The sequence below is a fragment of the Microcebus murinus genome, chromosome 4 (assembly GCF_040939455.1).
Source record: "Microcebus murinus isolate Inina chromosome 4, M.murinus_Inina_mat1.0, whole genome shotgun sequence".
NCBI classification, from domain to species: Eukaryota; Metazoa; Chordata; class Mammalia; order Primates; family Cheirogaleidae; genus Microcebus; species Microcebus murinus.
Genome location: NC_134107.1, coordinates 12,180,397 through 12,205,699, shown reverse-complemented (window position 1 = coordinate 12,205,699; position 25,303 = coordinate 12,180,397). Strand labels below are relative to the sequence as shown.

At 52.8% G+C, this 25,303-nt stretch overlaps 2 protein-coding genes across 4 annotated transcripts; one reads left to right on the top strand and one right to left on the bottom strand.

Moving 5' to 3' along the window:
• Positions 1 to 366: 366 nt before the first annotated feature.
• On the bottom strand, positions 367 to 7,367 carry ARL2 (ARF like GTPase 2). Its single transcript, XM_012778025.3, has 5 exons — positions 7,253 to 7,367; positions 4,099 to 4,209; positions 3,842 to 4,004; positions 1,676 to 1,756; positions 367 to 831 (listed from the first exon to the last, which is right to left on the bottom strand). Exons 1-5 carry the CDS (start codon positions 7,315 to 7,317, stop codon positions 697 to 699), a joined length of 555 nt encoding a protein of 184 aa, XP_012633479.1. The 5' UTR covers positions 7,318 to 7,367; the 3' UTR covers positions 367 to 696.
• BATF2 (basic leucine zipper ATF-like transcription factor 2) lies at positions 7,150 to 24,756 on the top strand. Of its 3 annotated transcripts, XM_076001782.1 has the most exons (4): positions 19,001 to 19,198; positions 19,945 to 20,144; positions 20,568 to 20,672; positions 22,779 to 24,756. In XM_076001782.1, the coding sequence occupies exons 2-4, from the start codon at positions 20,031 to 20,033 to the stop codon at positions 23,460 to 23,462; spliced, it is 903 nt and encodes a 300-aa protein (XP_075857897.1). In that variant the 5' UTR covers positions 19,001 to 19,198; positions 19,945 to 20,030; the 3' UTR covers positions 23,463 to 24,756. The 3 variants fall into 3 exon arrangements, with proteins under 3 accessions (XP_075857898.1, XP_075857897.1, XP_012633468.1); XM_076001783.1 differs by lacking the exons at positions 19,001 to 19,198; positions 19,945 to 20,144 and adding an exon at positions 7,150 to 7,303; XM_012778014.2 differs by lacking the exon at positions 19,945 to 20,144 and having other exon boundaries at positions 19,008 to 19,198.
• The last annotated feature ends 547 nt before the right edge of the window (positions 24,757 to 25,303 follow it).

Here is a 25,303-nt window from a genome sequence, read left to right as displayed (position 1 = left end):
AACAATGCAGCTCATGTTAATTCAACAAGCTGTGAGCCCTGGTCTGGGGCTGCTCCCTTTTTCAAATTCACACCTATGAGGGTTGCAGTTGCCCTGGCGAATTGTCCTCCTTTTCCTCTCCCCAAAAAACTTCTATTCGTCCTTCACGCCCAGTTTTAATGTCACCTCCTTTGGGAAGCCCGCCTAGATTCTTCCAAATAGAATTAGTTGCAGCCCTGTCCCATGCTTCTAAACTTTTGCACATCTCTTTAACGCAGCAGCAGTTACCCCTCGACTGAAATGATCTCTTCCACCCTGTCTTCTGCAGGACTGTGGGTTCCCAGGTGGTCTCTAATGCTGTTGAATCAACAAATGACTCAGCCAGGAACCAGGGCAAGGAGTTTATTCTCACAGCTGAGCAATGGATGAGGCCCACAGCCTCAGTAGCAGCAGAGGTAGCCCCTCCTAGCCCCAGCCCTCTCTTCTTGGTAGATTGGTCACAGGCCAGGCCAGGAGCCAGAGTGACAGCCAGAGCACAGCCCTCCCACCAAGGGAGCTGGCTGGCCACGGAGCAGCACGGGCAGCAGTAGCAGCAGCAGGTTACGGGGTTGGCGGGGGAGTGTTAGTGTGACTGACTCCCATCCCCCCATGGATAGTGTCTGGTGAGGGCGGGGGGTGGGGGACCGGACTGCTAGGTGGGGCGGCATCCACAGTGGGTCAGTCAGCTGTGAATATGCGGCTGGAAATGTCATCCAGGAGCCAGTCGATGCCAGGCAGCAGGTTCTCCCCGGTCACGGCACTGCAGCCCTGGATGCACCAGTGGTGGCTGCGGATGGAGTCCAGCTCCAGGGCCTGGGAGGACGGAAGGTGGTGGCTAGTGACCACAGACACTGCCTGTCCTCAGCCCCTTCCTTCTCCTGGCGCAGGGGAACTCAGCACCTCCCTGAGCTCCTGCTCAAGAGTCACCCCACCTAGGAAGCCCCCGCCCCTCAGGGCATCGGGGCTCTGTACAGTGTCTCCCCCGTGCCACCCCTTAGTGATGTAATAGCAATAAGGGCTCCTAAGCGTCTACCAGGATCCAGGCAGTGTACTAGGAACCCTACATGACCTCTCATCCATTCCTCCAATGCCTCATAAGCCAGGGATTGTGTTGGCCATTTTATCAAGGAGGAAACCAAAGCTCAGAGAGGTTAAGCAACCTGCCTGAGGTCACACAGCTAATAAGTGGCAGAATCAAGACTCTAACCCTGCTCTTTCTCACTACAGTGCTTGAGCACTAGAGTAACAGTTAAGATGCAGGCTCTGGGGTCAGATGGGCCTTTTTGTCTACTTACTGGCTGTGTGACCTTGGGTGAGTTACCTAACCCCTCTGAGCCTGCTTTGCCATCTGTAAAATGATAATCATAGTTCCTACCTCATGAGGTTGTGGTGAGAATGCGATGAGTTAGTCCATAGAAGCACACAGCACACAGAAAGCGCTCATTATGTGCTGGCCACTGTTATCCTGTGGAATAACTTATTGGCAGGTCTGCTTTCCCCCATGCTGTGGGCCACCACTACACCTTACTAACCAGTGAACTTCCAGTGCCCCACACAGGTCCTGCCACACAGCGGGGGTTAATAAATGCTTTAAAGTAAATTAATAAAGAAATGTGTGCCCCCTTTCCTCAGAAAGCCCACCCAGGGCCCGACTCACCTCTCGGATGGCATTAGAGGACAGTGCTCCAGGCAGGTCCTGCTTGTTAGCAAAGATGAGGAGGGTTGCTCCGGCCAAACGCTGGGGAAGAGAAAATAGAGGGGTGGGGTGGGGACTCAGAGGGCAGTCTGACTCCTCCTCTAATGGCCTGGAGCATCTGGGGTCAAAGATCAACCTGAGGCCCACATGGTGGCTCATGCCTGTAATCCTAGCATTCTGGGAGGCCGAGGCCGGTGGATTGCTCAAGGTCAGGAGTTCAAAACCAGCCTGAGCAAGAGTGAGACCCTGTCTCTACTATAAATAGAAAGAAATTAATTGGCCAACTAATATATATAGAAAAAACTAGCTGGGCATGGTGGCGCATGCCTGTAGTCCCAGCTACTTGGGAGGTTGAGGCAGGAGGATTACTTGAGACCAGGAGTTTGAGGTTGCTGTGAGCTAGGCTGACGCCACGGCACTCACTCTAGCCTGGGCAACAAAGTGAGACTCTGTCTCAAAAAAAAAAAAAAGATGAACCTGGAAGACTAGGGCAAGGCCCCTGGTGGTGGGAGAGGCCCAGATGGGTGGGCAGTGTGGACAGAGGCCGGCCCCCACAGGGTCGAGGTCGAGGGAGCCTGGCACTAGGCTGGGGTTCTGGATCCAGCCAACCACCACCCAGTGGGCACCTCTCTCTCCCATGCCTCAGTTTCCTCTTTCTAAACAGGAAGTGAGTATCGGATAAGATGATCCCTGAGCGCCTTGTGGTTCTAGACTGCTCCAATCTGACGACCTGACATGCACAGAGAATGTGAGTGTCGCAGGGACCCATGAGGGTCTCCTGGAAGTGATCTTTTCCTCTTCCCAAGTTCACATAGCCCTTTAGCTGTTCCACTCCCAACAGGCCTCACTCTCTGCCTCTGATTCTAGTTGTTTCCATATACATGTTTGTGACTGGGAGACTCTCCACGTGAGTGGGTGGATCTGACCCTTTGGGCCTCGACAGCCCAAATGTCAGCATTTGACAGCCATGATCTCATCTGACCTGCTCAACACCCCCAAGAAGGGCTACTGTTATAGCCAGTGACCACATGTCCCTGTGTACCTAGGACCATTTATACCTGTTGTCCCTGCATAATTATTAACAACTCCCTCTTTCATTCTCAAAAGGATCCTGGTTTTCAAGTAAATGCAATGTAGTGGCCAGGCGAGGTGGCTCATGACTGTAATCCCAGCACTCTAGGAGGCCAAGGTGGGAGGATCACTTGAGCTCAGGAGTTCGAGATTAGCCTGAGTAAAAGTGAGACCCTGTCTCTACTAAAAATAGAAAAAATGAGCTGGGTATGGTGGCACATGCCTGTAGTCTGAGCTACTCGGGAGGCTGAGGCAGGAGGATAGCTTGAGCCCAGGAGTTTGAGGTTGCTGTGAGCTATGATGACACCACTGCACTCTGGCCGGGGCAACAGAGGGAGACTCTTAAATAAATATACACATACATACACAAAATGCAATGTAGCAACCTGAATTAAATCTTGGAACAGAAAAGGCACATTAGCAGAAAACTGGTAAAACCCAAATAAAATCTGTAGTTAAGATAATAATTCACCTATGTTAATTTCTTAGTTTTGACAGTTATGTAAGATGTTAACATTAGGGGAAACGCAGTGAAGGGTATATAGAGTATCTCTATATTATCTTTGCAACTTTTCTGTAACTCTAAAATTTTATTTAAAGAAAAATGTTTTGGATCAGACAATAAATTATAAGATCACCTTAATTATAATCCCCATTTTAGGGATGAGGAAGTGGAGGCTCAGAGAGGTTATGTGCCTTGCCTAAGATCACATAGCAGAGAGTCAGACTCCTGAGCTAGGCTCCACGGCCTCCCAAAGCTTCCTACTGGCCTTGGGTCATCCTCCCTAAAGCCCAACGATGTGGGTGTCATCATCCCCATTTCAAGGTACAGAAACTGAAGCTCAGAGTAGTGACAGAGTGACACCACAGGGACATGAACCCAGGTCTCAGTCTACAGCATGTGTCCTGCCTCTGGCACTGTGAGCGTCACATGGTGGGGGCCCAGTGTAGAACAGTCCCTGCCCCTAGGCTTCCCTCTGGGGTCACGGACCCCTCTGAGAATCTGCTGAGAAGTGTTCACACAGCGCGGATGTGCGCACAGTGCCGGCGGCCCACCTCCTCCACCAGCAGGCTCTGGAGCTCCCTCTGGCAGTCCTGCATGCGCTGGCGGTCGGCGCTGTCCACCACCCAGATGAGGCCGTCGGTGCTCTCAAAGTAGTTCCGCCAGTAGGACCGCAAGGACTTCTGGCCGCCCACGTCCCAAATGTTCAGCTTGAATCTGGGCAGGGAGAGGGTGGCCGGAGGGTCATCTGGCCCCTCTCCCATTCCCCCACCCTGCTCTGGGCTGGCCCACCCACAGGGACCCTGCTCACCCTCGGTGCTCCAGCGTCTTGATATTGAACCCCAGCGTTGGGGAGATGGTGTCGATGTCTTCCCCATTGAACTTCTTGAGAATGGTTGTTTTTCCAGCATTGTCCAGGCCGCTGGGACACATGAGGTTAAGGAGAAGTTCCTGTGCTTTGCCAGGTGGTGACATCATCACAGTGTCCCTCTCTTAGGGGACTAATCATTTCCCACCACGTATCAAAATGAGTTGAGCACATGCCTGGCCCATGATAAATGTGAAAACATCAAGATATAAATATTTTATCATCTCTGCTGACCACAAGCTCCTTAATTCACGCAACAAATGTATATTTGTTGAATATTTACTACATGCCAGACCCTCTTCTGGGTGCCGGAGAACGAAGTCCCTGACCTTATGAAGCTCACTTACACTCTTGTGGGGAAACAGCAGTTAAAGTGCAAAGGAGAAAATGAGGCACCGTGGATCCTGGCTAGTGCTATAAACACAGCAGAGACGTGTTCCAAGTCATCGGAGAAGGTTCCTTCAGCCTGGGTGCCAGGGAAGGCCTCTCTGAGGTGTCCTGAGCTGAGGCCCAAAATCCAAGGAACCAGCTTTTTGAAGGACTGAGAGAAGAGCAAAACCTGCCAGCAGCCACCCTCACCTCTGTTTCTGGACTATTCCAAACCCTCTGCTGCAGAGTGGAAAGGAATGGGTGGGCTCGCCAGTGGGAGGCAACTACCCTCTTCTGTGTACCAGGGTCTTCACAAACCAACCCGCTTGCAGCTTGGTGGGGCGTGGTGGGGGAAGGGTGGGTCCTGGACCCAGGAACCTCTTACTGCCCACCTGACCTGGGGCCAGTGACTCAAACCCAGGAAATGGGAGTAACGAGAGGACCTCTCCTGAGGCTCAGCCTTGGCCTCTAAAACTTGGTCACTGATGGCCCCCTCCCCCCAGCACCATCATCCGTGGCTCCTCCCTATCATCCCCACCAGCTGACAAACTCACTGTTGTTTCTCCCACCCAAGGAGAAGCCAACAAACCTCTCGATCCCTCTCCTCCATCCAGTTATTCATTTATATCTTTCCTTTTGCAGGAAATTTCCTCAAAATAATTGTTCATAGTCATCCTCTCTAATTTGTGTATTTTTGCTTTTTTTTAAGACAGACTCTTGCTCTGTAGCCCGGGCTAGAGTGCTGTGGCATCATCTCAGCTCACAGCAACCTCAAAGTCCTGGGCCAAAGCAATTCTCCTGCCTCTGCCTCCTGAGTAGCTGGGACTACAGGCATGCGCCACCAGGCCCGGCTAATTTTTCTGTTTTTAGTAGAGACAAGGTCTTGCTCAGGCTGGTCTTGAACTCCTGAACTCAAGCGATCCTCCCACCTTTGCCTCCCAGAGTACTAGATTTACAGGCATGAGCCACCACACCTGGCCCATCTTCTTACTCTTCTAGAACCCTTCACATCAGGTTTTTCTCCCACTGCTCCCCAAAAGTGCTCCTGCCAAGGTCGGTCCCCAGAGACCTGCCTGCTGCTCTCCAGTGTCTGGGCAGCCCTCAGTCCTCATCGTTTTCTCTACCCTCAGCACCTGACAAGAGTGTCTCACCCTCCTTCCCAACACCAACATGTGACCCACCTTCACTTTGGGACATGCCTGTCACCTGCTACTCTTTCACCACAGGCCCCTCCTCCTCATTTCTCTAACTTCATCCTAGGATGCCTGGGCTCTCTTCTCTGGCGACACTCACTCCTAGATGATTTCATCGAGGATCATGGCTTAAAATGTCATCTTTATGCTTTTATGCCTCCCACCCATCTGCTCCCTGGGATATTGGTCCCTCTATCTAGCTGTCCACCTGATACTTCTAGGATGTCTCAGGGGCATCTCACGTGGCCAAAACAGAGCTCCCGCCCTTCCTGATCCTGTTCCTCCCCCACCCAGTCTTCTCCATCTCAGCAAGAGGCTCCTCATCCTCCTCATTGCTTAGGCAAGAAACTTTCATTGTGGTCCAAGCCACCATCCTATCTCGCCAGCACTATTGCAATTCCCTCTCCTCCGAACTTCTCACTTAAAAGGACAGCCAAGAAGCAAAGGCCATCCTGACATAGCCACCCAGCTGCCTCTCCTCACACTCTCTAGCCACGCTGCCCTGACATTCCTTTGAACACGTCAGTTATGTTCCTCCTCAAAGCCTTTGCATGTGCTGTTCCCTTGCCTTAAACAGAGTTCCCGCAGACATCTGCATGGTTCATCCCTCACCTCCTTCACATCTACTCAGTTGTCACTTTCTTAGAGTGGCCTTTGACCATTCTACTTAAACTGCACTCTTTCCCACTCATACTGCATATTTTACTTATTGCTGTGTTACCATCTCTCTTCCTCGCTGCATTACAGCATCTCCATGAAGGCAGAGTTGTTTTGTTTTGCTGTTTTTTCCCTAGCGCCTGGCACAGAGTAGGCGCTCACTGAATACACTGAATGAGTGAATTCTCTGTGCCTTTCTCGGAGCTCTTTAAAACAGACATGATGTGACTATGATTTGTAAGTTACAGGCGCACATAAACGTCTTTTCTCCCCGCTCCTGCATCACAGATTCGCCTCACGGAGCAGGGCGATCTAGTGCAGGCGCCCGCTAACCGGACTCAGAAGGTCAGCGGGAGCCTCGGGCCTACAAGTCCTCAGCCACCGAGACACCGACCGCTGAGGTAGCAGCAAAGGAACCTACAACTGGACCCGCAACAGAAGTGACTCGCAGAGTCCACACCCTCCGCCCCGGGGCCCGCTCGCCCCCGGGATTCCGAACTCTAGGGCGGGGCCGGGGCCTGGCACCCTCGGACTGCGGGGGAGAAGGTCAGAGCCGGGGAGGACAGTGGCCCCACGCTCTGGGTAGAGCGTCGGATGGTGGCGTCCCAGTCACCTCCGGCCCCACCTTCCCCTTCCATTTGGGACACTTGGTCCCGCCGCTGCGCCTTTAGGCCCAGCTCTTTGGCCTTTGGAGCGGAGCCCCGTGGTACAGCCTCGCCGACCCCCGCCGGAGCGATTGGTAGGGCCCACGTGCGTGACGCACAATGGGCAGTTGGTACAGCCCGCCGACCGCGCACCTGCGCCCAGCAGGGGGCGCCTGGCACCGCCCGCCCGGCGAGGCCCCATTACCCTCGCGGCTCCTGCGTCCGGGAGGATACAGCATAAGCAATCGCAGCTCCCGCTCTTTCTGCTTCATCTTCTTCAGAATGGTCAGAAGCCCCATGATCCCCGTAGCCCCCTCCCGGCCGCCGTTTCTTTCTAGTCCCGGGACTCCGCTCCTTGCTCCTATTGGCTATCACGCCCACCGACAGTACAGTCGATTGGTCTGTTCCATGTTTGGTCCCGCCCTCTCCCCACGTGACCGCGGGCGGCGCGGCTGAGCAGCTGCAGTGGTCCCTCTAGCGGTGCCCGGGACTTCTGCGTGGCCACCTGCGTTAACCTTTGGATTCCTGAGTGCTGAGGGTTGAAGGACCAGGGCAAGACCCCATGCCTCTCCCCTCAGTACCTGAGGACTCGAAAGGGAAGGGCAACCTTGAAGATCCTGGATTGTATTCTGGCTGGATAGGGAGTACCTGAGAAGGGATGCTGTCCCGAGAGTCAGAACCGAGAGCCCCAAGAGTGGTGACGAGTTCATCCTGGGGCCGGTGTAAGGCCCTGTTCTGGGGAAACATAGTCCAAATCCTGCTCATTTTGGGCCTCGGCATAATCCTAAATCTGCTGGTGACGGAGAAATTTGGACCTCTCCCCTTCCCAGCTTCTGTAGGAAGTGGACTCTTGGTTCTCAATCGAGGGTGGTAATGCCCCCTCGGGGTCATTTCCAAATGTGCTGGGCATCTTTAGGTTGTTACAATGACAAAATTGTAGACCTGCACTAGGAATTGTCCTGCCCAAGATGCCGCTCGTTTCACTGTTGAGAAGCACAATTCCTACTTTTGCAGATGAGAAAACTGAGATCCAGGTGGTACTAGCACAGTGGCTGGCATGTAGTAGGTGCTCAGTGTTGTTGAGTGAATGTCCAAGAGTTTTGTTCTTTACCTTAGTGGTCAAGAAGTCCAGAAAAAGTGAGGAAACTGAGGCTAGGGACCAGGTGGGAGCGTTATTGTCTTAATTTGGGCGCTTCCCCTAGCCCTCTACAGGGTAAATGTGAGTAGGAGCGTGGAGCCTACTCTGTCTAAAGATTGGGAAAGAACTGTCAGCAGGAGCTGAACAGCTAACTCCGGTGTAACCCTGTACAACACATGCCACATGTTCATCTTTGTCCTCCTTGCAACCCTGAGAGGTTTATTTCCTTTTTATAGATGTAATAATGGAATCCAGAGAATTTAAGGAGCTTGGCAAGATTCAAACCAAGGTCTGGTTGACAGTAAAGTACCCTGTCTTTTTTTTTTTTTTGAGACAGAATCTCACTTTGTTGCCCAGGCTAGAGTGAGTGCCGTGGCATCAGCCTAGCTCACAGCAACCTCAAACTCCTGAGCTTAAGCAATCCTGCTGTCTCAGCCTCCCGAGTAGCTGGGACTTCAGGCATGCCACCATGCCCAGCTAATTTTTTCTATATATATTAGTTAGCCGATTAATTTCTTTTCTATTTATAGTAGAGACGGGGGTCTCACTCTTGCTCAGGCTGGTTTCGAACTCCTGACCTCGAGCAATCAGCCCACCTTGGCCTCCCAGAGTGCTAGGATTACAGGCGTGAGCCACCGTGACCGGCCAGTACCCTGTCTTTCTGGTTGCCTCCGTGGAGTTTGCCTAGAGGAAAGGTCTAGAAGGAGCTGGAGCTTCCCATCCCTTCTGTGAGCAGAGGATGGCTGGACAAACAGGGTAATTTACTTAGTGGGCCCCTGCGATCAGCACCATTGACCCTCCCTCAGGCACACACAAGGGAAGAGCTTGTGCATAACTCCTACTCAAAGGCTTTGAAACACAACTAAGATCAAAATGGGAAATGCCCAGACCAAGAACCTGCCATCCTGCTTCCAGGAGACTGTGCCACAGAAATTCTGGTACTGCACATGAGTGTTTATGACAAGGAAGTTCACTGTGGCATGGTTTGGAACAGAAAGAAATTGGAAAAAATCTAAGTGCCTTCAGTGAGGGCAGGTTACCTAAGCCAGGGTAGGTGTCTGTGGATTCCATGGAGCCTTTAAGAATGCTGAGGTGGAGCTGTAACCTACCAGCATGGAAAGATGTCCGTACCATATTAAATGAAAATATCAAATTTTAATCCCATTTTTATTTAAAAAATAACATTAACTGGAAATATACCCATTAAACAATGTTTTTCAAACTATGGGATGCAGTCATTAAGTGGATTATGAAATTACTATAGTGTCACAGATAGGTTGAACAACAGGAAATTGCCCATGGTTGACCATTTGGACTACAAAGATATCAGTTTCACATGGTTCAACTTAGTAGCACTAACAAAAATTAAATAGAATGAACGGAACAGAAAATATCACCACCTTTACCCACGTAGTAAAGGTAAGTAGTGTTTGGTGATTTGTTTCAAATATTTATATGGATGTATGTACTTCTCACTGTGGGTCACACAGAAGAGTTTGAAAATCACTGCAATTCAGCTATCTCTGGAAAGTAAGTTTGGGAGAACTTAAATTATTACCTTAAGCACTTCTGGATTGTTTTACTAAACTACCACTTGCGTTGAAATACTTGTTTAAATGTGAGACTTGAAGTCCTGCCCGCCCCTGCTGTTGTAGCTTCCTAGGGCCACATAGTAGGATTTCAGTGAATAATGATTAAGAAAACAACCTACAAGCTCTGTGAAAAGAGAGAGACCAGGAAGTAACTGTGTTTAACTTTTTTTTTTTTTTTTTTGAGACAGAGTCTCGCTTTGTTGCCCAGGCTAGAGTGAGTGCCGTGGCGTCAGCCTAGCTCACAGCAACCTCAAACTCCTGGGCTCGAGTGATCCTCCTGCCTCAGCCTCCCGAGTAGCTGGGACTACAGGCATGCGCCACCATGCCCGGCTAATTTTTTTTATATATATATCAGTTGGCCAATTAATTTCTTTCTATTTATAGTAGAGACGGGGTCTCGCTCTTGCTCAGGCTGGTTTCGAACTCCTGACCTCGAGCAATCCGCCCGCCTCGGCCTCCCAAGAGCTAGGATTACAGGCGTGAGCCACACAGCGCCCGGCCTGTGTTTAACTTTTGGAGAATTGCCTGCAGCTAGAAATCAAAGGGCAGAGAGGCTTTTAAAGACCAAATGTGGAGGCCTGGTTGTGGGCTGTGTTTCCATTTGCCTCATGGAAAGGTGGAAAGAGAGCTTTTTTTTTTTTTTACTTGAAGCAGAGGAGCAGAAGGAGAGAGAGCTCTTAAATGAAAATTTTGGGAAATACCTTTGAAAGAAAACTGGGAAAGAAGATATATAGAGCTGTAGTTATATATAACTGTGAATATATATATATATATATTTTTTTTTTCACAAGAAAGAATCATGAAATTAAAATATCCAAATCCTGACAGCTGTGAAACCTGCTTTTCAAGAGAGAACTTTGAGCTAAGAAAATGAATTGTAACTTTAAGATAGAGCTCTAGATGCCTTTTAAAAAGGCATGTTTACGCAATGTCTGGGGAGGACAATTTGGCATAAGAGATTTTTTTTTTTTTTTTTTTTTTGAGACAGAGTCTCTCTGTGTTGCCTGGGCTAGAGTGCCGTGGCATCAGCCTAACTTACAGCAACATCAAACTCCTGGGCTCAAGTGATCCTCCTGCCTCAGCCTCCCGAGTAGCTGGGACTAACAGGCATGCGCCACCATGCCCGGCTAATTTTTTCTATATATTTTTAGTTGTCCTACCAATTTCTTTCATTTTTTAGTAGAGACAGGGTCTCGCTGTTGCTCAGACTGGTCTCAAACTCCTGACCTTGAGCGATCCTCCCGCCTCAGCCACCCAGAGTGCTAGGATTATAGGTGTGAGCCACCATGCCTAGCCCCTGTTTGATTCTTTTAAACTATAATGTTCATATTAGTTTGTTTAAAATAAAGTTAGGCCGGACGCGGTGGCTCACGCCTGTAATCCTAGAACTCTGGGAGGCTGAGGCAGGCGGATTGCTCGGGGTCAGGAGAGAGCAAGACCCCGTCTCTACTATAAATAGAAAGAAATTAATTGGCCAACTAATATATATAGAAAAAATTAGCCGGGCATGGTGGCGCATGCCTGTAGTCCCAGCTACTTGGGAGGCTGAGGCAGCAGGATTGCTTGAGCCCAGGAGTTTGAGGTTGCTGTGAGCTAGGCTGACGCCACGGCACTCACTTTAGCCTGGGCAACAAAGCAAGACTCTGTCTCAAAATAAATAAATAAATAAAATAAAATAAAGTTAAAGTTTTAGACTGAGTGCTGTGGCTCATGGCTATAATCCCAGAACTTTGGTAGGCTGAGATGGGAGGATCACTTGAGGCCAGGAGTTTGAGACCAGCCCCTGAAACATTATCAAGACCTTGTCTCTACAAAAAATTAAAAAGTTAGCCTAGGGAAGTGGTGTGTGCCTGTAGTATCAGCTACTCAGGAGGATTACTTGAGCCTAGGATTTTGAGGCTGCAGTGATCATGCCACTGCATCCCAGCCTGGGCAACAGTATGAGATCCTGTCTCAAAAAAAAATAAAATAAAATAAAGCAAAATAAAATAAAATAAAGCTAGAGTTTTAATGAGAAATCTGAAAACCTGTTTTCTCTCTGGTTAGACATGTCTATGGATGCAAGTCTTATTTTTTGGACCACATGCCTATGACAGAGGCCCTAACCAGCACTTGGTGGCAGCATACCCAAGTATAGGTTTTGTCCTATTAATTAGTAAACAGAATTGGAAGATTCTGAATCTTCCAGCCTAAACCCAGGCTCCAATTGAAAGTGCAGCCTAAACCCTGAAATGGCAACTACATACAGACTACAGTTCTACCCTGGCCTGCTCTAGTATTCCCACCTCTCATCTTCATAAACTTTAAGTATTCAAGGGCAGCCCTGTCCCCAGGGCTGGCCACTGATTATTCAGTGGGTATACACAACATGCAGGCCACTGCTGAATGCCTCAAAGGGCAAGTCAGAGTATTTGAGTACCTTCGTTACAAGTCTTAGCCCAGCTGTCTCGTATGGGAGGCAAAGGAGGCACCCTCTCCACCTTTGAGATGACAAGAGGAGCTGTGACGCACTTCCCTGCCATTCACCCAGGGGCACGACGTCTGCAAGCCTTTCCAGAACCTTTGGCATGTGAAGGACTTGCAAACTCTGAGCTCTTCCAACAAGCACGCTGTGAGAACGGGGCTGCGCCTGAGCTTCCTGCCTCCACAGGGCCCGGCCTGGCGAATGAGAGCAGTAGTTGCTGACACCCGGTGCCCACGTGCTGCTGTGCTTTCCCTCAGCACCCTGAGGCTCAGGTACCACTCTTATCCCATGTGACAGAACCGCCACTCACCTGGATTGCCGTGGCAGCCTCCTGACCAGTTTCCATGCTCCCCTTCCCAAGGCACAAAGACCCTTCCAAGCTGTGCCTCGCACCCCTCCCCGGCTCCAGTCCCTCCCGCGCTCCCAGTGTCTTCTAGAGGAAGAGCCAAGGTCTTCAATGGCCTACAAGGCCCTGTACAAATGACCCTGTGGCTCTGCACCCCAATCTCCTGCTCCCCCTGCCCTGCCAGTCCCACCTGGGCCTGGGGTACACTACACCACCCCACAACCAGTACCTCCCTGTCACCACCCTCTCTGCCTCAATTCTTTGTTCAAGTGTCCAGTGTAAAAAAAATTTTTGTTGTTCAAATAGCTCAGTAAGGCCGGGCGTGGTGGCTCACGCCTGTAATCCTAGCACTTTGGGAGGCTGAGGCGGGCGGATTGCTCAAGGTCAGGAGTTCAAAACCAGCCTGAGCGAGACCCCGTCTCTACCAAAAATAGAAATAAATTAATTGACCAACTAAAAATATATATACAAAAAATTAGCCGGGCATGGTGGTGCATGCCTGTAGTCCCAGCTACTCGGGAGGCTGAGGCAGTAGGATCGCTGAGCCCCGGAGATTGAGGTTGCTGTGAGCCAGGCTGACGCCACGGCACTCACTCTAGCCTGGGCAACAAAGTGAGACTCTGTCTCAAAAAAAAAAAAAAAAAAAAAAAAAAAAAAAAAAAAAAAAAAGCTCAGTAAGGCCCAGCCTGCTCCCACTAATTACACATGAACCCCCCACCCCACATTCCTCAAATCCTTTACCTAGCTTGTTTTCTCCACAGCACCTATGGCCTTGCAACAGACTGTACGATTCACTTATTACATTTATTGTCTGCTCTCCTCCCCCCTAGAATGGAACGTCCAGAAGGGCAGGGATTTGCATCTTTTTCTGAAGAACAGATGTCCCCCAGCACTTAGAACAGGGCCTGCCACGTAGTAGATGCTTAAGAAATACTTGCTGCATGATACAGACAGGGACAGAGGGTTTGTTAATTGCTTTCTAGCTGCTCACACAGCTAGGAAGCAGCAGAGCTTTGTCAGCCTTGTTCTTAACCACCAGGCTTCTCTGCCCCCCAAATCAAAGCAGACCCGGCTCCCACTTTCTGAGATCCCCACAGATTCCAGCTCCCACCCTAGGCTCAAACCAAAAACGGCATCTTAGACCCCTGTCCCCACAGGTGTCGGGAAGGGAGACTGAGGTCTGGGCGGAAGCAGGTGATGGCAGCCCTGGGAGCAGAACCTGTGCCCACACCACCCACCCTCAGGTCCTTGTTAGGCCAACTGTTTTGCAAAGGCCCTCCTTGGGCTCTGTGGTTTGTTTCTCCCAGGAAGCCACCGGCTGGCCCTAGCCTGGTGAACATAAGTTGCAGGTGAACCCAATTCTCCTGTGACCCCTCCCAGCCTGCCTTCTGGATGAGTGAAGTCCCTTTCCTGGCTTCAGGAATCTAAGACCTCTGGTGAGACCCCATCAGCTGTGTGCCCCTCAATCCTCCTGCTGGCCCGTGGCAGGTACAAATGCCCCCTGTCCTTCTGGCAGCGCCCAGTGTCCTCCATTATTTCCACTCCAGGGCCCCAAGACATTGGCTAGGGCAGCGAGGATTAAGATAAGAGCTCACTGAGGCTGCAGCAGAACCCGGGTCTGCCTGGCTCCAAAACCTCCTTGCACTTGGCCAAGTCCCCTTCTCTTGCTGAGCCTCCGTTTCCCCAGTTGTAAAACAAGGAGACCAGATCATCTCTAGAGTCCTCTGGCCATGACCCGCTGCCAACCTGCTTGGCCAAAGCTCCCATGTGCCCTTGGTGCCATCCCTGATGCTGGATCTGCCCAGGGCAGTGCTCTCCTGCCTGCCATATTGCAGGTCGCTGGCCAGGCTGGGCTGGGCTTCATTCCGGCCACTGAATGAAGTGGGAGAATGAAGCCCAGCCCAGCCTGGCCCTCCTGTCTCTAAGGGACACAGGGACAAGGGAAAGGGGACTCACTCGAGCTCACTGATGACCACTTTGCCTATGTGGTTTCAGTCATCATGACAGTCCTGGCAAAGCAAGGGTATTGTCACCACTTTACAGACAAGGAAACTGAGGCCCAGAGAAACCAAAGGCCTTGTCCACAGTCACACAGGTAGTAGTAGCACAGCAAGGATTTGAACCCAGGTCTCTCTAGGGCTTGGACTACCTAGGAATATCCAGGAGCTGTTGCGATTTCCACTTGCCGCAAAGCCCTGGGATGCTGGCGGACTCAGAGCGCTCCTGTTTATTGTTTCTACTCCTTGCTGGTTTCCAAGACTTGCGGTCAGCTTCCCAGAAAGGTGTGCGTGCTAAAGGAGTAGCAGGGAGTTAGAAGCACCAAGCTATGGAGGCAGCAAAGGGCCCAGCAGGACGGGGCTTCGGCTGGGGAGCTGAGTGTGGGGACATCTGCCAGCTCCCGCTTCCTGTCCCTCAGTGCCTCGGCCTGGGCAGGACGAACCCATGGAACCTCAGGTCAAGTCACCCAGTTCCTGGGAGGCCCAGCTATTTGCAAACGCCAGCTTTAATGAGCACTGGCCATGTGCTGTGCTGAAAGTGAAAGTCACCCCAACCCTCCCCCCACTTCATATCCTGGGGAGTCCCCATGACGTCGCTGGCCCCAGGCTCTGCCCAACATTCAGTTCATCTGAAATCAGCCCCTCAGCAAGCCTTCGTTTTCCTATGCATGGGTCTCTGCCCACTGGGACCTTCCTCCCCAACCCGGGCAGCTGTGAAATGATGGGAAGAGGGCTTGGTGTCAGAGACACGTGGGGATTTGAATCCATCCACCTGGGGTGATGACCCAGGGCAAGGGATGTGCAGCCAAGTGGCAGCTTCCACTTATCTGAATGTGAGCCAGGGAGGTGGCATCGGCCTTGCGTCCACTTACCCTTCATCCACTGACAGCAGCTGGTGCCCTAGGGAGTGGCCCTTTCACCCATCATCCCTATGGCTTAGATGGGCTGACCCCATCCCTGGGCTCCAGGATGGGCTTGGGACTCTGGCTTTGCCAATCTCACCTTCTCTGTGGCCACAGTGACCTATGTCAGGAATAGGCACATGACCCAGGCCAGAACAAGGAGAGCCAGGCCTGGGGCCTTTGCTGAAACTACTGGAACAGTGGCGAGGGGTGGGGTATCTAAGCTGCTGTTTCTGTGGCCCTCTTACGACCACGACCACGAGCAAGCCCTGGGAGAACAGGTGGGGTGAGTGTGACTCCTGATGACACTGCTTGGGCAGCATGGTCCGGCTGTGCCTGAGGCTGGTGCACTCCAAGCTCCTCAGTAAGTTGTTTGACTCAATAATTTATAAGGGACAGAGACTCCTCTAACACAGAGGAGGTCTCCTCCCTCTCAGCGAAGGTTTCGTGGGCGACTCAGAATACTTCATTGACTGCAACACTTTGAAATTAAGGCAAGTCCATTCAAAAGGCAATGAACAACAGTGAAGGGCTAAGTAGGGACAAGTAAGAATCCAGAGAACCCGAATCTCCCGTCCCTTGTTGAGCTCCTTTGTAAGCCTGAGAAATTTGGGGCAGTTTACATCAGATACTAAGTGCCAAACACAACCATTAACTTTTTTTTTCATTCCAAAGGTACTTCATTAGGGAAAAAAAACCTCATGCCTTTTTTTTTTTGCATCCCACCATTTTGTTCTTTTTCTTGTTTTTTTATTTTTTTATTTCTGTATTTTAATAGATTTGGGGGGTACATGTTGTACATGTTTGTGTCCCCCACCCCGAACTCGTGTGTTGAAGCACCAACCCTCGATATGGCGGTATGTGGAGGTGGGGCCTTTAGCAGGTGACTAGGTTTGGACGAGGTCACGAGGGTGGGATTAGTGTCCTTAGAAGAAGACAGAGAGACCAGAGCTTTCTCTCTGCCACCTGAGGACACGGCTAGAATGCAGCCGTCTGCAAGCCAGAAAGACGGCCCTCGCCGGGAACCACATCTGCCCTCACCTTGATCTTGGACTCTCCAGCCTCCACAGCTGTGAGGAGTGAGCGTGCGGGTTAGGCCACTCAGGCTACGGTAGCGGTAGCGTGTTACAGCGGCCTGAACAGACGGAGGCGCCATCTAAGCGCCAGGTCAAGCTGGATGGCCCTGCTGGCCTGGAAGGTCTCCACCCAGGGGGCAGGGGGCCTCGCACAGACATTCCTGGTTAAACATTACCTTCTTGGTGTCCTTCCCTCCCTGCCACTCCCGCTCCCAATAGCCCTCAAGGAGATCAAGCCATAAATGCTCCCTCCAGGGCTGTGGCCTCCTGGGAGGAGCCACACCTGCTGACTGGCTCCCTTCTAGGGGGAAGCCTGGGGTCCCGGGCTGGGGCTCGGGGCTGGGATGGGGACACTCGGGCCCTAGCCCCTCTCCACACGCACATACGTGCGCACCCAGGTGTGTTTTCTTAGTTACGTCATGCACGAGCCTCCTGCACATGGCTCCCTATGGAGCCCGGGGATGGCTTAATGAGTCCCACGGGTGCCCACCTCAGGCAAGACGCCCCAGCCCTCCTGGTTCCTGGGAAACAAAAATAATTCAGAGAAACAGGGGCAGCCTCACTGCATGGGGTGTCCCACGTCAGCCTCTGCCCCCCGCCCCTCAGAAGCAAGGAGGGCAAGGTCCAGCTGTCATGCCCAGTCCTGCCCCCCAAGCTTTTTTTTTTTTTTTGAGACAGAGTCTCGCTTTGATGCCCAGGCTAGAGTGAGTGCCGTGGCATCAGCCTAGCTCACAGCAACCTCAAACTCCTGGGCTCAAGTGATCCTCCTGCCTCAGCCTCCCGAGTAGCTGGGACTACAGGCATGTGCCACCATGCCGGCTTATTTTTCTATATATATTATTTGGCCAATGAATTTCTTTCTATTTATAGTAGAGACGGGGTCTCGCTCTTGCTCAGGCTGGTTTTGAACTCCTGACGTTGAGCAATCCGCCCGCCTTGGCCTCCCAGAGTGCTAGGATTACAGGTGTGAGCCACCGCGCCCAGCCAACCCCAGGCATTTTTAATCATGAGACTGCATTAATCCCAGAGTCCACAGTATGACACCACGAATATCAGGTGGGGGAACAGGTCCAGATGGTACTTTACAGTGTCCACAGTGCTGCTTCTCATCTCATTCTTTCCCAACTTCAGAATAACTGTCAGATAGGTATGATTTCTCTGCCATGCCCAGCCTACCTGTCAGAAGATCCTGTCTGCAGTGTTGGCCATCCTTGTGACCCCACATCATCGGCCTTGAGCCCTCAGGACTCAGACACAATCCCAAGAAGCACAGACCACAGGACCCTAACATTGCGTGCTGTTCTCCGGCTCCTCCATCCCCTGACAGATGTCCCATCCAGGTGCCATCTCCCTCAGAGATCCGACACCCATTCAGGTTTGCCTGGGGCTGCAGGGCTTGCTGGGTCTTTCAAAGAAGTTTTATTACAAAACATTTCAGGTATACCCCAAAGTGTAGATAATATCACAGAGAACTGTTTGCACAGTTTAGGCAGTTAAAACACTGCAGACAAGTGGACAGAGTCACCGTGTGTCCCTCTCAGACCACCCCTCGCTTCCCTTCACCATTCTCTGAGTGTTGTTTCTCATTCCCAGGCGTATGTTTATCTTTTATTACATATTTATGTAGCCATGTTATTAAACCTCACAGAAATTATAGCATATTGTTCAGGTCTTGTTGCAGCCTGCTATTTCATACAAGTGCAGTTTTGAATCTTACACTGTATCACAATCCTGCATGTTTGTTGAGGTCTTATTCTGTCTGCACCAGGCATGGTTTCAGTGACTTGACTGCCTTAACTCATTTAATCTTCACAACAAACTGATCTTTATCCCCACTCTATAGATGTGGAAACAGAGGCGCAGAAAGGTGAAATTATGAACCCAGGTCACATAGCTTGCACGCTGGGCTCCTAACCACCACACATCAGTCTCTCCACTGCTGTGTGGTCTGTTGTATAAAAACAGTAATTTATTCATCTGCTCTATGTAAGGGACGTTGCTTATTTTTACAGGCGTGCCTCCACGTTGGTCTCAGAGGATTGTGGGTGATCGTATTATCTAGCTCAGTTCCTACACCAAGCCTGGGAGTGGGTTTTTATGCCATCTCCCTCATATCCTTTACAGATGAGGAAATTAAGGCTCAGAGAGGTTGAGTCACCTTCCCAAAGCTGCACAGCTGCAATGTGGGCTGTGAACCTGGGCTCCCCCAATTCCAGAGCCCAGGGGCTCTCCATACCCGACATGCACCTTTGCTCTGGGCTGGCTTCTCCTCTCAGCTCTGTCCCCAGCCTCTTCCTCTCCCTCTCCCAGAACACCTTCCCCACACCTGGCCTTCAGTCTTCCCTCCTCCCCACCCTCCACTGTCCTCCTTCCAGAGAAGGGGCCCAACCGGAAGGCCAGTTCATGTTAGGAAATTCCAGCCACGTGAGCAACCCGGAGCCAGGGATTCTGGGCAGCAAGTGGCTTTAGGAGAAACTGAAACTTGGCTCTCTGGGGGCGGAGTGGTCACTGGGGATTTAAAGAGCTGCCACTTCCTTAGGCCCCCAGAGGGCACTGGAAGGTCACGGCTGCTGAGGGACAGGGACACTGTACAGGCGGCTGAGCCTCTGCTCCCCCTGCCTCAGCCATGCACCTCTGTGGGAGCCATGCGCTGCTGACCGGCACAGTGAGTACAGGGGACCAGGGGTGGGGAGGAGAAGGGGGACACACCCGGGGCCAGGGCCCAGCAGTGAAAGGTGTAGTTGGGAGTTCCTAGTCCCAGCTCTGTCCCCAAGGGCTGTGTGACAAAGGGCTCCCCACACCCCTCTCTGATCTCACTCTCTTACCCTGAAGTCAGGGCATTAGAAGGAAGCCTCTCCAGCTCTCGTGTTGCAGATACAGTCTCCAGTGGAGAACTTGCCCTCTGTCTGCCTGTCCTCTCCCCGTCTACCTGTCCTCTCCCTGTCTGCCTGTTCTCCCGCACGGGAGCCTCCTCTTCCCTCTCCAGATTCCCGGGGCAGTGGCTTCCCTAGAAAGCCCTGCCCCTCTCATAGGACCCGCATCCCTGGGCCCCTGCCCCTCTGCTTACCGTGGTCCTTCCCAGCCCTTGTCTCTGGGTCTCCCAGTGTCTAAAATGAGCCTGCTGTGGCCATGGACCCCTAGGAGCTGAGTGACCTGGGAGGGTTTGGGCTGTGAGGTCCCTAACAGTCCCTCTTGCCCTGACTGTCTGGGTTCTGGGCATTGGGATTAAATATCTTGTCTAAGTTTCATTGACCTCAGAGTAGAGGATGGTCACTACTGTCAACCTTTAAGTCCACTCCTCTATCAGAATGGACTCTTCATTCATTCATTGTTGGGTCCTGCCTCACTAGACTGTGAGCAATTCGAGGGCAGGGATTTTTACCTGTTTTATTCATTGCTGTGTCCCCCTAGCTTAGTGTCTGGCACATAGTAGGTTTTAAAGAAATGTTTGTTGAGTAAGTGAATGTCGGCCCTGGGCCTGAGCTGGGCAGGGGCACATGGAACTGAGTCGGACCCTGGCCCTGCCTTCACGGGCTTACGCTGGGAAAATCAACACCTTGACTGTGGGAAGAACAGCAGTGGCAACAGCAGCAGCTGACCCTCCCTGCTCGGTGGGTCTTTCTCCTTTACTCCTACAGCAGCCCGTAAGCGAGGCACCATGGGGCTGCCACTGCAGGGGTGGGCTGCCTGGGCCCAGGGAAGTGAGTGACTTGCCCAGAGTGTCAGGGCTTCGTGAATGTGGGGTGTGAAGTCAGTCCTGTCTGGGTTTGAACCCCAGGCTCCCAGCTTCCCCGCTCCCCCTCACCCCGTGTGAGCTGTGAGCAGGACACAGGGCTGAGGCTGGCATTACAGCGAGGTTTGCACTGCCTGCAGTGGGCGGGGTGGGCGCTGAGCGAGCAAGAGCGACCTCAGGGAGAACGGGGACCCTCAGAGACTTGACTCAAGGGGAAAGACTTGGCTGTACAAAGAGCTGGCCAGGACGGAGGATGCAGGCCCCTGCCGGGACACTGAGCCTTCTGCCCGGTCCCCTGCAGGACCCTGAGGAGCATCAGAGGCAGCTGAAGAAGAAACAGAAGAACCGGGCGGCGGCCCAGCGCAGCCGACGGAAGCACACGGACAAGGCGGATGCCCTGCACCAGGTGGGGACGCCTTCCTTTCCTGTCCCGGACTCCACTCCCCTGGCCCAGCCACCCCTTCTCCGTCCTGCCTGTGAGCAGTTCTCCCCTAAACTGCTGTCACCTGGGTTTGGGAGGAGGAAAGGGTCCTGTGCTGAGATTGGGGAATTTCTGAGTGTTGAGTGCAAACCATATGCCAGGTACACAGCTGGCCACAGGGACACAAAGGTTCATCCTCATCCTGTGCCCTTAGGACACCCCAGTCTAGGGGAAGGGAGGCAGGGAGCAAAGGCAAATGGGGAGAGCGAGGCACAGTGGCCATCTGAGGCACTTGCTAAAATGTAGACTCTTCCTCCCTCCCCAGGTCCCGCCTCATGAGGCCAAGTGGGGCCCAGGAACCTGCATTGTCATTAGTCGCCCTGGGGTCAGCACTCAGGCGGTGGCCAGGACCACACTGTGAGAACTCTGGGTCAGGGTTGAGAAGGGCGAGGTGTGCAGTCCCAGCTGCCAGTTGCTTGCTTTGCTGAGCCCCACTCCCGTCTGAAAAGTACCACAGACTGGGTGGCTTAAAGAAGACATTGATCTCTCACAGCTCTGGAGGCTGGGAAGTCCAAGATCAAGGTGCCAGCCAGTCCGGTTCCTGGGCCGGGCTCTCCCTGACTCGCAGTGGCACCTCCTCCCTGTGTGCGCAAGGCCGTTCCTCAGCGCGGGAGGAGAGGGCCATCTCTCTCCCTGCCTCTTCTAAGGCCACCAATCCTGCCAGATTAGAACCCCACCCTCCTGACCTCATTTAATCTAAATTACCTCCTAAACACCTCATCTCTAAACACGGTCCCACTGGGGGTTAGGGCTTCAATGTATGAACTTGGAGGTGGGGACACAATTCAGTCCATAGCACATAGGTAGTGGCATCAGGCGGTATAAAGAGGAGATGAAGTCTGAGCTGGTCTTGAAGGGTGAATAGGAGTTTTCTCAGAGGATGAAGGTGAGCAAACGCACCCGGGGTGAACGAAACGGTGCTGGCGCAGGTGCAGGGAGCGGCAGGCACCCTGCAGACGGGCGAGAGTCAGGACTGGTGCTTAGGACGGTGCCTGTGAGACCCGGCGCTTTCATCTGTTCATTCCTCCCGAGACGCCTGTTACGGAGAACTGAGTGTGTGACAGGCACAGTCGGCCGTGAGAGCACTCCAGCCCCACCGCAGGGCTTATGTCCTCGTGGGGAAGCCAGCCAGACAAACAAATGATCCAGAAAGTATTCAGGTTGAAGTCGTTTCAGTTGTTCAGCCTTAGGAGACACAGAAGTAAAATTCTTCCTGCATTTCACCATTTTGCCATCGTGAATGGTTATTTAGAGCTGCACGTTGATTCCTGTCCCAGTGGGTTCTCGGAACCCGGCGTTCAGCTGATTCGGGGGTGCTGAATCCAACACAGCCGCGGTGTCAACCTGTAAAACGGTCCCCTGAATCCTCCCACAGTGCTCCACTGGCCAAGTCCTGGGCACTGGCAGGTCTGGCAGTGGCATTAAGCAGACTCAAGTGTCCAAGGCAGATGACATCAAAGTCGGCACGTGAAGACCAGGTCAGGATTAGCACAGGGAGGGGGGCGGAAGAGTGTCCAGGCAGAGGGGACAGGAAATGTGGTAAGGAAGCAGAGTTCATGTGAGGGACAGGAAGAAGGCGGGAGAGAGAAAGCTGGAGGTCTGAGCTGGGTCCACCATGCAGGCCTGAAATCCCATGACAGGGACTTCTGATCCTGCGAGTCATGGGAGCCTCAAAAGGGCTGTAACTTACAATTAATGACACACTTGCTGAAAGGCTCCTCTGGGCAAGACCGTGGGGTGGTTTGGGGGGCACACCAGTCAGGAGGCTGGTGGGGACCCCAAGGAGGAATGGTGCTGGCTTAGGGGACCAGTGGTAGGAGGGAGAGCAGGCAGTCTGCCCAGTCAGGAGTGGAATGGGGACACTTGGTGCATGGTTCTGAAGGGCTGGCCACAGAGTGGCCAAGGGGCCCTGGCTTGGACATTCAGCTGGTGGTGAATCCCTGAAGTCGGGGCCCTGGATGGGGACAGGGCCCATGCCAAGTCCCTGATGCTGGCTGACAGCCCCTCCCTGCCCATCTGCTCCTCCTGCAGCAGCACGAGTCCCTGGAGAAACACAACCACACCCTGCGGAAGGAGATCCAGGCCCTGCAGGCAGAGCTGGCATGGTGGAGCCAGACCCTGCACATGCACGAGCGCCTGTGCTGCCTGGACTGTGCTTCCTGCTTGGCTCCAGGGTCCCCCGACTACTGGGACCAGGCCGAAAAGCCCCTAGTCCCCATCCTCCATGGAAAACAGGACTGCCAGGAGCAGCCGGGCCTATTCCAGACCTCAGTCTGTTCTCCCCCAGCTCAGCAACTCTCTCCAGGTCCACAGCCTCACGATTCCCCTGGTCTCCTCCCATCCCCTCTGCTCTCGCTGTCCCTTGGCACTGCTGTCGTTCCTGCACCTCCTGCTCAGCTGTCCCCGAACCCTGTCCTGTCTGCCTCCCCCACTGGCTGTAGCCTGCTGGAGTCTTCCTGTAAGCTCAATGCCCTCCTGCCCAGCCCCGCAGCCCAACCTGACCCTCTACAGCCCCTCGGGCCGGAGCACTCCACCGGGAGCAGGCTGGGGTCCTCTCCCCGCAGCCCTTCCCCTGCTCTGTGGCTTGCATGTCAGCAGAGCAGGGAGCGTGAGCCTGCTTTCTCCGCAGCAGATTGGCAAGGGCTGGGTGTGGATCCCAGCCCCCACCCTCTCCTGGCCTTCCCTCTGCTCTCCTCTGCCCAAGTCCACTTCTGACCTGGTCCCCGGAGCTGGGCTGGCCCCTCCGTTGGGCTCAGGAGGCAGCCTCAGCACATGGGCATCTCCTCCATTGCTCCCGGAGGCCGCTCCGAGAAGCTGACTGCATGTTGGAAAAGGAAGCTGTCCTGAGTGCCTGCTGCTGTGGCAGGCCCTGTCACTGCCACTGTCTTATTCCAACCTTACCGTCGCCCTGCCAAATGGAGATTATCGCTCCACTTTTTCAGATAAGGAAGCAGAGGCCCAGGGAAGTCCAAGGTCACACAGCCTTTCTTGGGACCTGAAACACCAGGGTCTGCTCATCCCTCTCCTGGTGGGATCCTGGCCCAGGTGCCCTGGGGGCTGAAGTCCTGGAAACCCAGGGCTGGTGCGAGCAGGTGCACACGCTGGGAGCAGAGAGGGGCTCTCCCCTCTGTCTCGTGATCCTCTAGGCTGGAGCCCTGCAGCCCCAGAAACCCTGCCCTCACTGGGGCCGATCCAGAGATCAAGCCTGGGTGGGGAGAGGCCAGGCAGAAGCCCTAAAGTGCACTCGTTCTTCCCCAAGTTGTGTTTTCAGTGACAAGAAATAGAGGCCGGGCGCGGTGGCTCACGCCTGTAATCCTAGCACTCTGGGAGGCCGAGGCGGGTGGATTGCTCAAGGTCAGGAGTTCAAAACCAGCCTGAGCGAGACCCTGTCTCTAAAAAAAAAAAAAAAAAAAAAAAAGAAATTGAAGCTGTGGGTAGCAGTCGGGAGAGTTCTGGAAGAGGCCCCTCCGGGGTTTCTGCAGGCTGGGTACCCACAGCCATACCAAGGCTTCTGGGAGATGCTGCAGGGTCTGCTCTCCAGGCTCTTCCCAAATTCCTCCCACCTCCCCAGGGCCCCCAAGGCTGTGGTGGGAGAGGCATTCATCTCACACACAAAAGGCAACAGGGAAGAATGAGGGAAGAGCTGGACTTGCACCTGGCAGCAGGTCTCTGGTAGCACTCCTGTCCCCATGCAGTCCCCAGGCTCCTACTACTTGGACCCCTCCTACGCAGCTCCCTCCTTGCTCTTTGGCCGGGGCTGGCTGCAGCCGAAGAGCAGAGCCTAGGACCAGATGGGAGCTCAGCGGCAGTGTCTGCTGCAAGAGGGGTTCTCGCTGAGACTCCAGGACAAACACTCTAAGTGGGCTTGAGGTGACAAACCCCAGCTCTCCACTCAGATTTTCATACACATGTAAGAAAGACACTGTTAGTATTTCACACACTCCTGGGTGCTGAACACAAGTCTTGGCATATATGTGATGGCAAATAAATTAAAGTGTTTTCCATTCTTTTTTGCTTTGCCTAGTTGTTTGTTTTTATTTTTGTTTTGATACAGCAGGGTCTTGCTCTGCTGCCCAGGCTGGAGCACAGTGGCTCAATCATAGTTCACTCTAACCTTGAACTCCTGGGCTCAAATGATTCTCCTGCCTCAGCCTCCTGAGTAGCTGGGACTACAGGTGCATGCCACCATGCCCAGATAGTTTTTAAATATTTTATTTTATTTTATTTTATTTTATTTTATTTTATTTTATTTTGAGACAGAGTCTCGCTTTGATGCCCAGGCTAGAGTGAGTGCCGTGGCATCAACCTAGCTCACAGCAAGCTCAAACTCCTGGGCTCAAGCGATCCTGCTGCCCTCAGCCTTCTGAGTAGCTGGGACTACAGGCATGCTCCATCATGCCCGGCTAATTTTTTCTCTATAAGTTGGCCAATTACTTTCTTTCTATTTATAGTAGAGACGGGGTCTCGCTCTTGCTCAGGCTGGTTTCGAACTCCTGACCTTGAGCAATCCGCCCGCCTCAGCCTCCCAGAGTGCTAGGATTACAGACGTGAGCCAC

Excerpts from the sequence above, each read along its gene's own strand:
- ARL2 (XM_012778025.3), bottom strand. The coding sequence starts at position 7,317 with ATGGGGCTTCTGACCATTCTGAAGAAGATGAAGCAGAAAGAGCGGGAG. Across the intron at positions 4,210-7,252 it reads GAGCTGCGATTGCTTATGCT|CGGCCTGGACAATGCTGGAA; the intron begins GTATCCTCCCGG and ends CATGTGTCCCAG. Across the intron at positions 4,005-4,098 it reads AAGACGCTGGAGCACCGAGG|ATTCAAGCTGAACATTTGGG; the intron begins GTGAGCAGGGTC and ends CTCCCTGCCCAG.
- BATF2 (XM_076001782.1), top strand. The coding sequence starts at position 20,031 with ATGGAACTGAGTCGGACCCTGGCCCTGCCTTCACGGGCTTACGCTGGG. Across the intron at positions 20,145-20,567 it reads CAGCTGACCCTCCCTGCTCG|GACCCTGAGGAGCATCAGAG; the intron begins GTGGGTCTTTCT and ends GGTCCCCTGCAG. Across the intron at positions 20,673-22,778 it reads AGGCGGATGCCCTGCACCAG|CAGCACGAGTCCCTGGAGAA; the intron begins GTGGGGACGCCT and ends CTCCTCCTGCAG.